General features: G+C 45.3%; 2 protein-coding genes across 2 annotated transcripts in view; both read left to right on the forward strand.

The window, feature by feature from the left end:
* Positions 1-14,864, forward strand: part of TUBGCP5 (tubulin gamma complex associated protein 5) — a 32,076-nt gene extending 17,212 nt beyond the window's left edge. Inside the window, exons 12-23 of the mRNA XM_006907072.3 lie at positions 146-261; positions 1,313-1,581; positions 2,307-2,505; positions 3,133-3,321; positions 4,354-4,536; positions 8,733-8,817; positions 8,921-9,041; positions 9,484-9,662; positions 10,775-10,900; positions 11,496-11,584; positions 13,438-13,538; positions 14,495-14,864. Coding sequence (XP_006907134.1) covers positions 146-261; positions 1,313-1,581; positions 2,307-2,505; positions 3,133-3,321; positions 4,354-4,536; positions 8,733-8,817; positions 8,921-9,041; positions 9,484-9,662; positions 10,775-10,900; positions 11,496-11,584; positions 13,438-13,538; positions 14,495-14,541 — 1,704 coding nt within the window. The 3' untranslated portion in view covers positions 14,542-14,864. The remainder of the gene's footprint in view (positions 1-145; positions 262-1,312; positions 1,582-2,306; positions 2,506-3,132; positions 3,322-4,353; positions 4,537-8,732; positions 8,818-8,920; positions 9,042-9,483; positions 9,663-10,774; positions 10,901-11,495; positions 11,585-13,437; positions 13,539-14,494) is intronic.
* CYFIP1 (cytoplasmic FMR1 interacting protein 1) overlaps positions 14,511-14,934 on the forward strand; it is a 55,199-nt gene continuing 54,775 nt past the window's right edge. Inside the window, exon 1 of the mRNA XM_015585709.2 lies at positions 14,511-14,595. The gene's annotated coding sequence lies outside the window, so the exon portion shown is untranslated. The remainder of the gene's footprint in view (positions 14,596-14,934) is intronic.

Raw genomic sequence — 14,934 nt, forward strand, 5'->3', positions numbered from 1 at the left:
GCATATGTTTTGGATTTTTAACTTCTTCCTTGGTTTCAAAAAACATAGACATCCGATTTCTTCGTAAAAGGCATTTCGGAAGCGTTTAGAGATCGTTTTATGCAGAGACGCAGATCTGAGTGCGGACTGTGCTCGCTCCGCACAGGTCTCCCTGCTGTTCTCTCTCTGGGTGGAGACGGTGCGGCCCTATCTACAGACGGTGGACGAGTGGATAGCACACGGGCGCCTGTGCGACGGCGCCAGGGAGTTCATCATCCAGAGGTGAGGGCGGCCCTCACATTGAAGGCGTGCGCTTCCGCGAGCTCCAGACGGGGCTGCTGCGGGGAGCAGTTCGCTGACGAGCTGTGTTGTCCCTACCGGCAGGTTCTGCTGCGTTTTATAGAGCACGTTGGGTGGCAGCCAAGAGACACCTTTTCCCAAGTTTTGTATCAGCTCACAGCTTTTCTTAGCAAGTTATATTTCCGAGTGATAGCGTGTGTATGGAGGGCTGGTAGGTGTGGTACGAGGCACACTGCGACCCATTAAAATGAATTTAGGTGGCAACAGAAGGTTTCAGTGATTCCTATTATAAATCATCAGCAAGATAAAACTATAAAAATGTGACAATATTTTTCCGAAGTGGCTACTCTTTTTTTTTTTACTCCTTTAGTCAATCGATTTTCCTAAACAGAATCACAGAAACTGGGGGAGAGAACCGTGGGCACTGTCACCGTGCCCCGTTTGGATGTGTGGTGTTTGCTGACAGCCGTCTGGCCGTTTCTCTCGCAGGAAAGGTCACATTAAGTCCCCAGAGCCCGGGAAAGGCGTGGACGTAGGCGAGCCGGCCTTTCTTTAACTGAATCCATTATGTCCTGTTTCATCTCTCACATGGGAATTTTTGTAAAAATGGGGTTCTGACTGTTCTTAGAGGGTGATGAGTGACTGTCTTTTCGTTGTTAAAAGCATCCGGTTAAGAATATGTGGGAAAAAGGTGTGGAAGTCTGGGGTTACTTTCACGGGAAATGGCAAATGGGCAGACTTTTATTTTACCTCCAAAGAAGAACAAATCGGTCCAATTTTGTTTAATTTCAATTCAGGAAACTTTCTACTTCCTTAAATTTGCCTATACCATTCAGAGTATTTATCCACGTTTCCACGTTAAACTAACGTCAGATAAAATGTCTCCTCTTTTGCGTAGACATGCCTTCATTTTTCCATTCGTTAGTGTTACTGTGGTTAGGAGTGTCTGGAAAACATACCTAGGCTAGAGCAGGTATACCGTTGTGTTTCAGGAGGAGAAGTTAAAGTTTAAAATTCTTCTGAATCCCTGTAGAAACAAAAACGTTCCAGTAAATCACAGAGACTTTTGGTATGCAACTTACACGCTATACAGTGTATCGGAAAAGACAGAAAATGAAGAAAAAATGAGCGATAATGCTAGTGCAAGTTCTGGCAGTGACCAGGGGCCCCCCAGCAGGCAGCACACCATGGTGTCCTTCCTCAAGCCCGTCCTGAAGCAGATCATCATGGCTGGCAAGTCCATGCAGCTGCTGAGGAACCTGCGGGTGGCCGAGAGCGCCACATGCCCGGCCACGGCCAGAGGTGGGTCCCTCCCTCGTGCACGGCCCACAGCACTGGGGCGCCTCTCCTGTCACTCAGGGAAGTCCCCCGGTGAGTCCTTGCTCTTACTGCCTCAGGGCTGGTCCTTTAGTTAACGATTCTCCGACGTTTCTGCCGTGCAGCATTTAGCGCTCGAGGACCATGACCCTGGCAGATAGGGCTTCATTGGTGAGCAGTTCACGCTTGATCATGGGTTTCGAGAAAATCCTGGTGTCACTTCTGTGACCCTTAGTTGTTTTGTTTCTGAATCACCTTAATGTTACGTTGATTGATTTGTATTATCGTATGTATTTCAAGTAATATTTTCACTTTGGAGTATCTCCTTTTCGGCCGAACAATAAAATGTTTTGAGCTTTCCGGGGCCACCGATGGGAGTTTTTCCAATGACCTCTGACCTCTGTTAGCGTTATCGTAGTGCTCTCCAGCGTCACGGTAACTGAGCTTTCACGCATCCTGCTTGCGATATCATTCTGTTCAGGAAAAATTAGCTTGTGTTTTGAATGCTTAACTGTGAACTTTGCAGATGGCTAACAGCGGATGTGAAAATGCTTAGTCGTACTGCACTATACAGGTAATGAAAACATGGATAGACTCTTATAGGCCCAAGGAAAAATACCAGGCCATGGTTAGATCAGATTGCATAATATTTCTTAATGTCACTTAACGCTATTTACTGGAGCACAGTTCAGCTGACTTCTTTGTTTCAGATGCAGAGAGAAAAAGCTTATATACCCTTTTTCTGGAGTCTGTCCAGTCACGTCTTCGGCACGGAGAAGATGCCATGGCACAGGCCCTCACTGAGAAGCAGGCGGCCAGAGAGAGCCTGGTGAGGATGCAGTCCATCGCTGAAAGGCACCGCGAGCTGGACGATGTGCACGACCCGCTGCTGGCAGTCAACTTTGCAAGGTGAAGCACAGTGCAAGACTTTGATGCTCAAAATGGCAGAATCTGCAATATTTAGTAACTGTTTGTCTCTGCCACATAGGGCTTTCCAGCCTTCAAATAAGAAACTCAGTAGTCTGTTCCTCAGGAGGAGAATACCTGAAGCTTCTGTGTTCACTTATTTCAGGTGAACACAGAAGCTTTGTATTCCCCCTTGTTGCTTGTGAAAGTCCACAGTTTATCATGCACCCTAGGCCCCCGAGGAGGGCTGTCAGTCATACCGGAGATGCTCCGGAGTCTGGTCACGGGCAGGCATCAGACACACGCCAAGTCAGACCCTCCCTCTGCAGAAAATGCGTCTTGGCCCTTCGATGCTTTTAGGTGCTTAGTACCCACACGGTGCTCTGTTTTCGGATCCCGTCATTCACTGACAGTGGCCCTGATGACCAGACAGATGTAAAGCACTTGATTCTGGATGCAGAAGTGACTCTGAGTGACGGGTCTACTCAAAGTATATTTGAGAAGAGAGGTTCTCTCATTCTGTCATAGTTGGTGATTTCAAGACTGAAGGTTTGAGGGGTTCTCTGGAGTTTTAAGAGAATTCCGTTGAGCGCGATTCCTAAAAAGAAGCCCGATATTTTTGTGTTACAGGTTGTACTTGGAACAGAGTGACTTTCACGCGAAATTTGCTGGTGGAGATGTGTGTATGGATAGGTCATCTGAATCTGTGACGTGCCAGACTTTTGAACTCACGCTGAGATCTTGCCTCTACCCTCATATTGACAAGCAGTATCGAGACTGCTGTGGAAACCTCATGCAGACGCTGAAAAGAGACTATAGGTATGAGGGAATGTGATTTTGGAAGTAGTTGTGGTTTATTGTACTTTAAGAATAATTGAAATTATTTTATTTTTTATTATTCTTTTTTATTATTTATGCCTACAGCACCTGGGCTTCCTAGGTAGTCTCCCATCCAAGTACTAACCAGGACCTACCGTGCTTAGCTTCTGAGATCAGACATCGGACTTGTTCAGGGTGGCATGGCTGTAGACCATGGACCGTGGCTCCACTCGGGTGCAAACTCAGGATGTTCTGCGTGTAAAGCAGACGTGCTAACCGCTACCCTATGGAACCACACGTCCTTGAAATTATTTTAAAACCTGTATTTCAAGTTAATTTTTATTAGAGTAGGAAATACATGTGCAGTAAACAATTTTATTTTGAGAGAATCGACCATTAATGTTTTCTCCATTATATTGTGAAATTTAATTCTTTGTGTGTTTCTGAGACTTACTGCAGAAGTAAAACAGGAAAAGCTTGTAGCACATAAGTGCCCATCACAAAATTTGTTATCAGAGGGAAAAACACGAAGTTACTTAGTGATGGATGACTAGTTCTTTAAATTATGGCGTCTCCATAAAGATGGTTCGTCTGTATTGTGTGTGAACTGCATAAAGTTCATACAAATATGTTTATACAGACTTAAATAACGTAAAATGTTCTTAAAGCTTAAAAGGCAAGATACATAATTTGGTGAGAAATATATATTTTTTTGAATGCGGAAGAAAAAAAGATTGTAAAGAAATACTCCAAAATATTAACAGTGGAAATTCACTAAGAATGGTAGGATTTGGATTAGCTGTCTTTGTTACACTTTTGTGACTGCTTTTCTGCGTTTTGCAGAAACAACTTTTTTCTGATGATTAAAGTAAAACATACACTACTTTTATTATTAACACAGTATTTAAGAGGTGTTAGTATTTCTGATTTTAGTAGATGTAGAATGTAAACCTGTTTCACTAAAAATGGTAAGAGATAAAACCTGGTATCGATAGAATTCTGTCTTAGATGGCTTCTTTTCTCTCCATTTAGGTTGGTTGAGTACTTGCAGGCCATGAGAAATTTTTTTTTAATGGAAGGTGGAGATACCATGTATGACTTCTACACATCAATTTTTGATAAAATAAGAGAAAAGGAAACCTGGCAAAATGTGTCTTTTCTTAATGTGCAGCTTCAAGAAGCAGTAGGACAACGTTATCCTGAAGACAGTTCACGGTAAAATATGGGAGGCACCTTTTATTTTAAATACTGTGAAACTGTCCATGCGCCATCAACTTTTCTCTGAAGTTTTACATATGTGACCGATTTCACCTTCACGCCAACTTGAATTCTGCTCACGCGTTGCACACACTGGACAGTGGAGGCAGCGGGTAGCTAGTGACCTGCCCTCTGAGCTCCGGGAGACGATGCGATGGCACCATGCGGCTCCCTCACGGGACTGCCCTCTGCTCTGGGGTCTCGCCCTGCGGCCGCCGTGCACCCCCTGTGTGTGGCCTCAGGTGCTGCTCTGAGGCAGCCAGAGCAGCCCTCCGGTCTGCAGACCCTCACTGCCCCCACGTGCCGCTGTTGGCCAGGCCGTCCCAGGCCATCCCAAGCTCGGGAGTGGGGGACAGATTCCTCCACTTGGTGGGCAAAGTTGCATGTTTTCGAACTGTTGTGTCATTTTGTCCCCAGCCGTGTTGTAGCCAGCCCTTCATCCCTGTCACCTGGGGGTCGGTGGCACTGAGTCTTTGCAGAGCAGACTCAGCTGCCAGCCTGCTTACTGGCCCATCTTCCTGCTCCATGTCCTCTCGGCTGCTTTTCTCATTTCCCTGAGCGGACTTTCAAAAGTGATGATGGCGGTTAATCCATGTGAAGGCGTTACTTTCCTCACGGCCATGTGGGTTGTGACCATCTACTGCTGACCCTCTGCTGCTAATGGTGGATAAAAATAACTCCTCTTATTTTTATTCATTTTTAAATTACCTCTTTTTCTTCCATAAAATCAGAGTTTTCATTAATTATGTGATTAGTAAGAGCAGCATAATTGCTAGGTTCTTTTCATAATGAGAAACGAGTGCCCAGCAATCCCCAGAGAGGGCCAGGAAAGGTGGTTTTTCAAGATCAGTGGAAGTGCATGGATTCTGTTTTTAATCTGTTTCAGTCTGTCACAGTTATTCTTTTTCTGTTGCTCAGACTGTCCCATGTTGACCCAGAGGGAACCCCTCCACTTGACCCTGTTGACCTCACGGACCCCAGAGAGCACCCTGCTGTTAAGACAGACGTCCAGGCCTGGCCTGTACGCTCCCTGCCCCAGGCCGCCGTGCTTCTCCCATCAGTAGCAGCCCCGGCTTCCCGGCTGTCTGGCAGCTTTGACAGCCCTCAATCTGGGTACCAGAGTGTCCATCGGTCCTGGGTTGTCACCCTCTCCGGGCTCTCGCAGTGGATGGAGCTAGGAAATGTGTAGAAAGAGAAAAACAAATCATAAGCTCGTGTGGCTCTTTCAGTGTGTGGTTTCACTTTTCTGGCTTTCCTTTGTATCTCTGCTCCTCTGAGGACATACTAACCCAGTAACATACGCAGTATTGCTTTGGTTCTATAATAAATAGTGATAATGTCAAAGTAACAGTAACAACAACAAGAGTTTAAAATGTGCCCGTGACTGTCTTCCTGTATTGCAAGACGTCAGAGTCCTGCGTTTCAAGGTCACTTGGAATAATAAGTCCACGTGAATTTACTGCCAACTTGTTAACGGTCAGGTGTGTTTTAGTGTATTTTCCACTTTTAGGAATTGCTTTCCCCGCTGTGGTTCAGTTTTGGTTTAAATTAGATGAACCAGCTGTGTTTCCCGAGTGGAAACCACTTGTGCGAAGGTGCTTGAGGGAAACCTGGCTTCTGTTTCTGTCCCAGCCTGTCCCTTCCCCTGCAGGTAACCATCTTATAGGTCCTGAGCCGCAGTTACAATTTACTCCCTCCCAGGTTGCGAGTAAGTTCACCCATCTTTTCTTGTAATACTTGAAAGGGTTTTTTTAAGATGCTGACCCATTTGGGATTTATCTAGCTAAAAAACATGAGAAAAAGATCCAATTTTATCTTTTTCCGAATGACTGATTCTCATCCTTTCTTTTTTTTTCTTTTTTTTTTTTTCTTCACGTGTACAAATATCAAAGTCCCCGCTTTTAATTCTTTTGGATATGTACTTAGAAGTGGAATTATGAGGTAATTCTATGCTTAACTTTTTGGAAACTGCCATACTGCATTCCACAGCAGCTGCACCATTTTACGTTTCTTCTGCCGTTGCAGGGTGTTTTCTTGGACTTCTCCCTAGTTGTAGGGCTTGTTCCTCTAGATCCCAGGCGGTTTTTCCTTGCTGCTGCTCCTTGTTTCCGTCACAGCTTTGATTTGGTCGCCTGAGGAAGGAATAGAGCCTCTATCATCTACGCCATTTTTTGTTTTCCCTGTTTCTTGAGAAAAGAAGTGTATCTTTTCCTTTTTTTTTGAGCTACCCCTTCATTCTTAAATTTTCATAGGCACTTGGGTCATAGACATTTGAGTCTCTTTCCAGATTTTTCGTTCCATGTCGTTGTTCTGTTGATTCATGGGCCAGTCGCATTTTGTTTTAGTAGAGTTTTCCTGGCTGTTCTTGCTTACTTCGCCAAAACCAAACCGTGATGGCATTTTTACTGAGATTGCAGTCACTCTTTGTAGGTTACTCAGGACAGATGAGCCACACCAGGGACCCTTTCTGCTGTGGCGGGCATGAGCTCTAGGTTCCTGTCTGCGCCCTCAGGCTTCCTGAGTCCCAGCCAGGAGTCTCCTGGTTCTAGCATCCGTGATGTCAGCACGGCTCCCCGCTTCGCGCCCCACCTCACACCCCACCCTCGCCCTGCTGCTCTTTCACGGCCTCCCCGCCACCCGTATCCCTCCTTCCGCCCTTGGCGTGTAGCTTCTTGCTCCCCGCTTGGCACTCATGGCTGGGGCACTTCCACCCCAGCTCGATGGCTTCAGTGATCCCTCTCGATGTGGAAATCTACCTTCAGCCTCACGTATCTGCACAGCCAGCACCTTGTGACTGTGCTCCGATGTCCAAATCTAAGCTCATATTTTCGCGTCTCGGTTTTTCCTAGTCGGGCAGCACCGTTCACCTGGTGCCCAAAGGCACTCTGGGGCTCACCCGGACCGCGTCCTCCGTCCTGGTGCCCACGTGTCCCTGGCTGGCCAGCTCTGCCCCTGGATTATGTCCTCCCTGACTGCTCGGTGCTGCTCATAGGCTCCTCTCTGAGGCTCTGACTGCTCTATCTCAGCTTTTCCTTCCACTGGCCCCTTGCAGGCCACCTCTTGGAGCGTGGCTGAGCCTCTGTGAGGAGAGCCTCTGACTGTGCGTCTTGTGGTTCTTGTGCACGTAAACATATAGACTCGCCGTGTTCTCCTGCCATGGTAGACATTTCAGGATGTGGGACATCCTCCCCTCCCCCGCCAAGGGTGTCCCACACCCTCCATGGACATGCTCTCCCATTCGCATGGCCTGGCTGTGGTCTGCTCCCATGCTCTGCGTGTCCTGGCTTGGGGCAGCGCCCTGCGTCTCCTCAGTGACGGGGGCGAGGAGGAGGCGCAGTAATTCCACCTGTTTGCTCTGTGTCGTGAGCCCTGGAGGGGGGAGAAGGGACCTGTCCATCATCTGCTTCACTCGGCACCTGACAAATGAGGTGCTCTGTAGGTGCCTGTTAAGTACTTAGTGGGTGCTCCCGTAACAGACTTAATTCTGATTAGTGCCTGTGACATGGGATGAATTGGCAATTCATAAATCACAGGCTACCTTTTACATCTGATCTCCTCCCGCCTCCACCTTGCACGTGACCCTTCCTGCTCTGCACCCAGGCCCCAGCACGCAGTGCCTCTGCAGCCAGGGGCAGTGACGTGAGGGCTCAGTCCAGCAACAGGACTATTCTGAGGAGTGAATGAGGCAAGGACTGTGCCCACCTAGTGCAGGGGACAGGGGCACCTCCGCGTGCTATTAGTCACTTGTACTGAGAGGCCCATTCAAACCAGCATCGGTCCCCTGCTGAGCCTGTTGCCTGAATTTTACCAGAATTAAGCACCCAGTCTATTATAATTTTACCTTCTTCCCTTATTTCATCTTTTTTCCTGATTAGCTGACTACAGTTGTTAACTATCTGTCCTCTTTTATAGCCAAACCCATTATTTGAAAACTTTTCTCCTCTTCCTTATTTTAAATCCAAATTCCTGTCCTGGAACACATGCCGGAAAGTGTGCCTTTATTGGCATATTTACATTCCTCTTATGAAATGCAGTGTCTTATTTGGAATGTGATGTAAATAAAGTAAATGTTAAAATGATAGTTTTTTTTTTAAAGAGCATTTTTATGTGAGCATTCTGTTTTCACAAACTAAAACTGAGATTTCTTTGTCTAGTCTAGCTATATCTTTTGAAAATGTTGACACAGCTAAGAAGAAAGCCCCCGTTCACGTGTTAGATGGCCTGACGCTGAGCTACAAGGTGTGTGGTGCCATTCTGCCTAAGAACGCTGTTTTCTGTTAAAATGAGAATATGCGAGTCATGGGCTACTTTCTGTTCTAAATTTTTGTTTTTGTTCTCATAGGTTCCATGGCCTGTGGACATCGTTATAAGTTTGGAATGCCAAAAAATTTATAATCAGGTGTTCCTTCTCTTATTGCAAATAAAGTGGGCAAAATACAGTCTGGATGTTTTACTATTTGGTGGTAAGATATGTTTTCAACAGATAAATTATAATTTAATTTTAGCCCTCAAAAAGAAAGGTTGGTGGTCTTTGGTCATTTCTACTGTATACATAAGTGTCAAAATGACACGTATTCATAGCACCAGTTTTACAGACGTCAGAATTAACTTCCCCAAATGAAATACCTGGAAGCTGTATGTCCAGATTATCTGAAATACAATAACTTGATTCTCAGTGTAGCCAGAATAATACTTCTTAGATGACAGGAAAAATTGGAATAACAAGTTAACGGGACTTCACATTTACCTTCTCGATGACAGCAGTAATCGGTGATGTGGGCAGTTTTCACGGAAGGCAGGGTCCCAGTTGTGCCACTGGCCTGCCGTCTGAGCACCCGCCCTGTGAGTGCTGGGGTCGGGTGGTGGAGCTCGTCCCGCCCACTCTGCTCTTCTCATCTTCTGCAGAACTGGCTAGTGCCGCCGAAAAACCGCACTCCAAAGAAGCACTGTTACGTGAGCGGGACACGGCCGCCCCGTTCGGACCACACGAGGAGCCAGTGAGACAGCGGATTCACCGTATGTTCCTCCTGAGAGTGAAGCTCATGCACTTCGTGAACAGCTTGCACAACTACATCATGACCAGGGTACGTGTCCGTCTGGGTGCCTCGGCCCCGTCGCCTCTGGCACAGGTCTTCATGGAGAATCCCCTGCAGCGTGGTCACAGACACAAAGAAGCTCACAACATGCTCGCACGCTGTGCATGTGAAAAGAGCACATATTCAAAATCTGATCATGACACCACATGGCAGTGGGGGGTGTTTTAAGCGTGCCAGAGCACGTGTCTGGAGTCTGCTGCCCTTCTTGTCAGCAGCCCCTGGGGACAGGTGCAGCCGGCAGTGCTCCTTCGGAATTGCCTGCAGAACCTGCCTTGTCGTCCCTGAAACTTAGTCAGTAGTAGCAGCTGTTCCCAGTAACAGCCAGAGTCAGGCTAGTGTGGAGCGTGAGGAAGACGCAGCCAGATGTTATGCTTTTTTAAAAAACAAGAAGTAGCTCGTTACCAAGTAAACTTCAGAAATGTCTTAAAACCAGCTCTTCGGGAGGTTCCGGAAGACTTCAGCTGTTTGCACAGCAGCAGTGTTACTGGAGGACAGTGCTCATCTGGGGTTTCAAATGGTTGTTAAAAAAGTATCTAGTCAATAGCACGTGAGTTCTAAAACTTATGCCGTTTGCGTGAAGTGGGGCCTCTCAGCCCGTGTTCAGGCCCGGTGCCCGTGGCCGACGCGCTTTCTGTGCAACCACGGAAACCCTCGGAGGCTGGCCCGGGGCCCTCGGTTGCTGGGCGTAAGTGGCAGGAGTGTCAAGTTGGCGCTGAATTTGTTTTCTATTTGGAGTACATTTATGCCTACAGAACTTATAAAACACGTCAATTTACCTGCTGATTAAAAAAAAAAATCAGTACATTTTGTATATGGTTTGATAAACGGTTCCCCGTACCTCGTACCCTGACCCCGGAACGGTCCGTCAGTCCCGAGGGAGGCATTCATTCACTGCAAGTGGGTATCCTGGCAGACAGGGCCCTGCCATCATTCTAGGCTAAGAATGTCGGCATTTAATGAGCAGAACTTGATAAACTTTGCAGATGTAGTTTTTGAAGGAAGACTTGGAGAGGGGCTAGAAGAGGTAGCTAAAAAATCTGTGTGGCACACAGGTTCTCGAAGAAGAAATCTGATTGCACTTTTCATCTTTTTCTTCCAAGATTCTTCACAGTACAGGGCTGGAGTTTCAACATCAAATCGAGGAAGCCAAGGATTTAGATCAATTGATTAAAATTCACTACAGATACTTGTCAACCATCCATGATCGATGTCTGCTGAGAGAAAAGGTACATGAGATGTCACCTGCAGACTCGGCCATTGAGGCAGGAATGAAGCTGGCCAAAGGAGGCGGTCTACCTGCTTTGGAATTTTATAAAAGTCTGTAGAATATTCTTTAGGGAAACACCAGATCAAATGAGGTTACAAATTTATGCCATATTATCGGAAATTATATATAAGAAAAGCAGATGAAAACTGTGTTGCCAGCCTGCCCTCACTCTGCACTGCTCTTGGGTTCAAGCCGAGAATTGTACCTGTCGTCGTGGGGTACTAGGGCTCCAGTCGGGAAGGGCGCCCCCCTCTGTGTGACTGTGTGGGACAGTACTCGCCTATTTCACTGCTGAATTTAAGTGGCCGTCCAGGAAACGGCAGCCTGCTCTGCTGCTTGGACTGTACTAACACCACCTGTGCCACGGGTGCAGCAGGTGTGGCCCAGTTCCAAGCGTACTTTGTTCAGAGCCCAGCGCCTTCTTTTAGACGTAGAAGGCCATCACTGCACTGATGAGCTTTTTCTGTGACTCATTTAAGTCAGGTAAAAGGTTTGGTGGCAGTGTGCAAACACAGTTACAGAGCCCGTGTTCTGTCTGTGGCTTTGATCTGCAGGTCAGCTTTGTGAAGGAAGCCATCATGAAGGTGTTGAACCTGGCGCTGTTATTTGCGGACGGCTGGCAGGCGGGCCTGGGGGCTTGGCAGTGAGTATGTGGCTTGTGCAGCCTCTGTGCCGTGAGCCGTTCATCCTCCCTTTCAACTGTCTTCTCTCTGGGAGCCTTTTTTTCATCTTGGTAACACATCACTTACCACTTAGATTTAAGGAAAGAACCGAAGAACCTGGTTACCTAAACTAGCTGTATCGGGAATTGTCCAGTTCTTTCTTTTATGAGCAGTAAAACGATAAGAAAATTCTGAAGTCTTTTAACTAGGACAAGCAGATATCCTTAGGTTACATTCCTGTTTTGTTTTAGAAGTTATGTTAAATTTTTGTTGTGGTGCCTTAGATTATACACAGAAATAGAGAGAAGATCACATAGCAACCTCAGATGCCCGTCACTCCAGTCCAGCGGTCCCTGGCAGTGACCAGTTTGACCTTGTGTTTCTTGCCCAGTCCCCTTCGCACTTGCTGAATTATTGGAAAGCAGATTGTGGGCATCAGGCTGGATTATAGTCCAAGGCTGTATTTTAGATGAGCTCTAGAAGGATAATTGTACATTTGACTTTCAGAGTGTATTATTCACACCTGTCCTGTCGAAAGTCAGAGGACAGCCTTCCTACCTGTCGATAGTCTCGTCCTCTGCTGCTAACAGGGACGTACAGCTCAGCAGTTTGTTCATTTCTCTCTCATTTATAGAACTAATGTAATGCTGGTATTACTTTTTTTTTCTATTACAGTTCAAATTCAACGTTATGTTAGTTTCAGGTGTGCAGCATTTCGGTTAGACATTTAGGCACCTTACACAGTGAACCCCCAGCCCCTGGCGCTGCCCCATGTGACGCTGCCGTTAGCATTCCCCTGACATAAAAGAGCAAGTCTGGTTGCACGGGCTGCTGCGGCTCCTGTGACGATAGCTTGCCACTTAGTTGTCAAGATGAGAGCTCATTACAGAGCGAATCTCATTTTAAATCTTAACTTGTGGCTGTACCAGAATTTTCTGAAGGCATAAACTAAGATGGTAAGGCAAAATTCGTAATTGCAGGGATGAAAACAGAATTCTGACTCGCTTTATTACTGCTGTCTCATAGTGTGTAAGCCATATTTCTCTTTGTCACTGTGGGGCGGAGGAGAAAGCAGTAATCCTACTGCAAATGCTTTGCTAACATTGAACTGTTTCACTTCAGCAAGTTGACTAAGAAAAAAGGAGGGAGTGAGGACTTAGAAGCATATTAAGTATCACCGTTTTTGGAAATTAATTGATCTTGATTCAAACTTAAAGCAGAAAAGTGAAAAATTGGAAAAGCCAGGTGAAATTTGAACACTGCCTGGGTTATTTGATGATACTAAAAATGATCGCATTTAAGCAGATGGTGGTGTGGCTGTGTTTTAAAAGGAGTCTTTAATGTATCCACGCGGAAGCATTTATAACTGAAATGCTGTGATGTCAGACTTGCTTCTACAAACGCGACGGGATGTGGGGGGTGCGTGGGAGTCCGCTGGGTAGTTCTCGCCTTCATATTTCACGTAATAGAAGGTTTTTAGGTCATTTTAAAATTTAGGGTTGTATGTGCTATTTATTTTAATAGGAAGATATGCTTGCGGAAAGTAAAAAACGCAACCGAATGATGCAAAAGGAAGTAACCCCAGCCACCCAGCTCCAGAACTCAGCACTGCCCTGAAACAGCGGTGGTGTGTCATAAGGACACGCCTTCAGATAGCTTCAGAATTTTCACTTAATGTCGGGCAGGAAATTTTATATTTTATGTTATAATCTTTATAAGTAAGATTCTATATAATTAAACTGAGATACATTTGAAATTACTCCAAAGATATTTTGTAGCCTGCCGATTAACCCCTCGTGCACTTACTTAAATTGCAATTTACTTTCTTTCTTAGAATGGAGTCTATCGAGAAAATGGAGTCTGATTTTAAAAACTGCCATATGTTTCTTGTGACCATTTTAAACAAAGCCGTCTGTAGAGGGTCCTTTCCCCACTGTGAGTACTCCGTGTTAAAATATGGCTGCTTTTATACTTTCTTGAACCAAGGCTACATGTTACTGTTTCGTTATTGATCTCATGAAGAACTAGAATATTCACCACTTCTAACCGGGAAAGTCCCTCAGCTGTTGTGCCATGCTTTGAATTGAGTCTGCAGAATTCCCGTGGGGCAAGCGACTATCAAATGTGAAACCCTGAGACTAAAGACCTTGCCTTCCAGTATCTCATTGATTGTACCCGTGGGTTTCCGCTTTATTTATTATTAAATAAAGCGGATGGCGGAATAGATTTGTCACGCTTCAGTATCATGTGTAACTATTCCTTTTCAAATGATAAGGGATGTTTTAAAGAGGTTTGAAAACTCCCAAGGCTTCCTGACACACACTGTGGAGCAGGCAGAAGTCTGTGCGGTGAGTCCAGGGCAGAAGAGAGCTTGAAGCAGCAGCAACGAGGACGAGGGAGTGTCTCTGCAGCCTCTTTGGGACAAGCGTGCAGGGTTATCCTCTTCCCGTTTCTGCATCTTCACACTGCGATGTGCTTGTTAAGAATAGCTGACCCTTCAGGAAACACTGTGTTGGGGAAAACACTGACACATTGATCTGCCTTTGAATGGGCGACTGTTACACGCAAGTCGGTTCCACTGGCAGGTCAGAATGTGGCATTTTGTCATGAATGGGCTCCAGGTCTTACGACATGTGGAACAAATGTGATTTGTTCACTGAAATGTCCAGGTTTTCTTGTTCTCAAAATTAAAACGACCCGAAGTAGAAATAACTCATACTTTTTCAATTCGTATTTAATAAGTGGAGATTATCATTTTCATTATACATTAAAAAGAATCAGTATTTTAATTAAAAATAAAAAATGTGTTGAAATACGTTTTAGTTTTCAATTTTTCAAAGCCTTATTCAGACATTTTCCTATTTTTTAACTTATTTTTGTTCCTCCCACAGTGGAATCTCTAGCCCTGTCACTCATGGCCGGCATGGAACAAAGTTAACTACCTCAGACTCAGTCTTCATGTATATACATCTCCACTCCATGTAACCGAGAAGTAAGAATTGTTTTATTGAGGTTCATTTTTAAAACTTGTCTGTCGTCTTGACATGTGGATGTGTAGCTGTTTTCTCTGAAGCTTATTGGATAGTGTAGGGTTATGTGTCTAAAATTCTGTCAATAATGAAAAGTGTATATAAGCTGTTTATACTTAAATTTCCTCCTGCAAGTTATAGATTTATGGTATTGATACCTTCAGATGTGAATTATATCATTTTTGAACATGTAATTGTTAATATTAAAAATAAATTACAGCACTTAAAATTTTTTCTTTCTCCTTTTACTCAGTCACGGAAGAGTTTTACATGCTATCTTCCCTGAAGGTTGTCTTAGGCGT

This window comes from Pteropus alecto, unplaced genomic scaffold (genome assembly GCF_000325575.1).
Source record: "Pteropus alecto unplaced genomic scaffold, ASM32557v1 scaffold102, whole genome shotgun sequence".
Classification (NCBI taxonomy): Eukaryota; Metazoa; Chordata; class Mammalia; order Chiroptera; family Pteropodidae; genus Pteropus; species Pteropus alecto.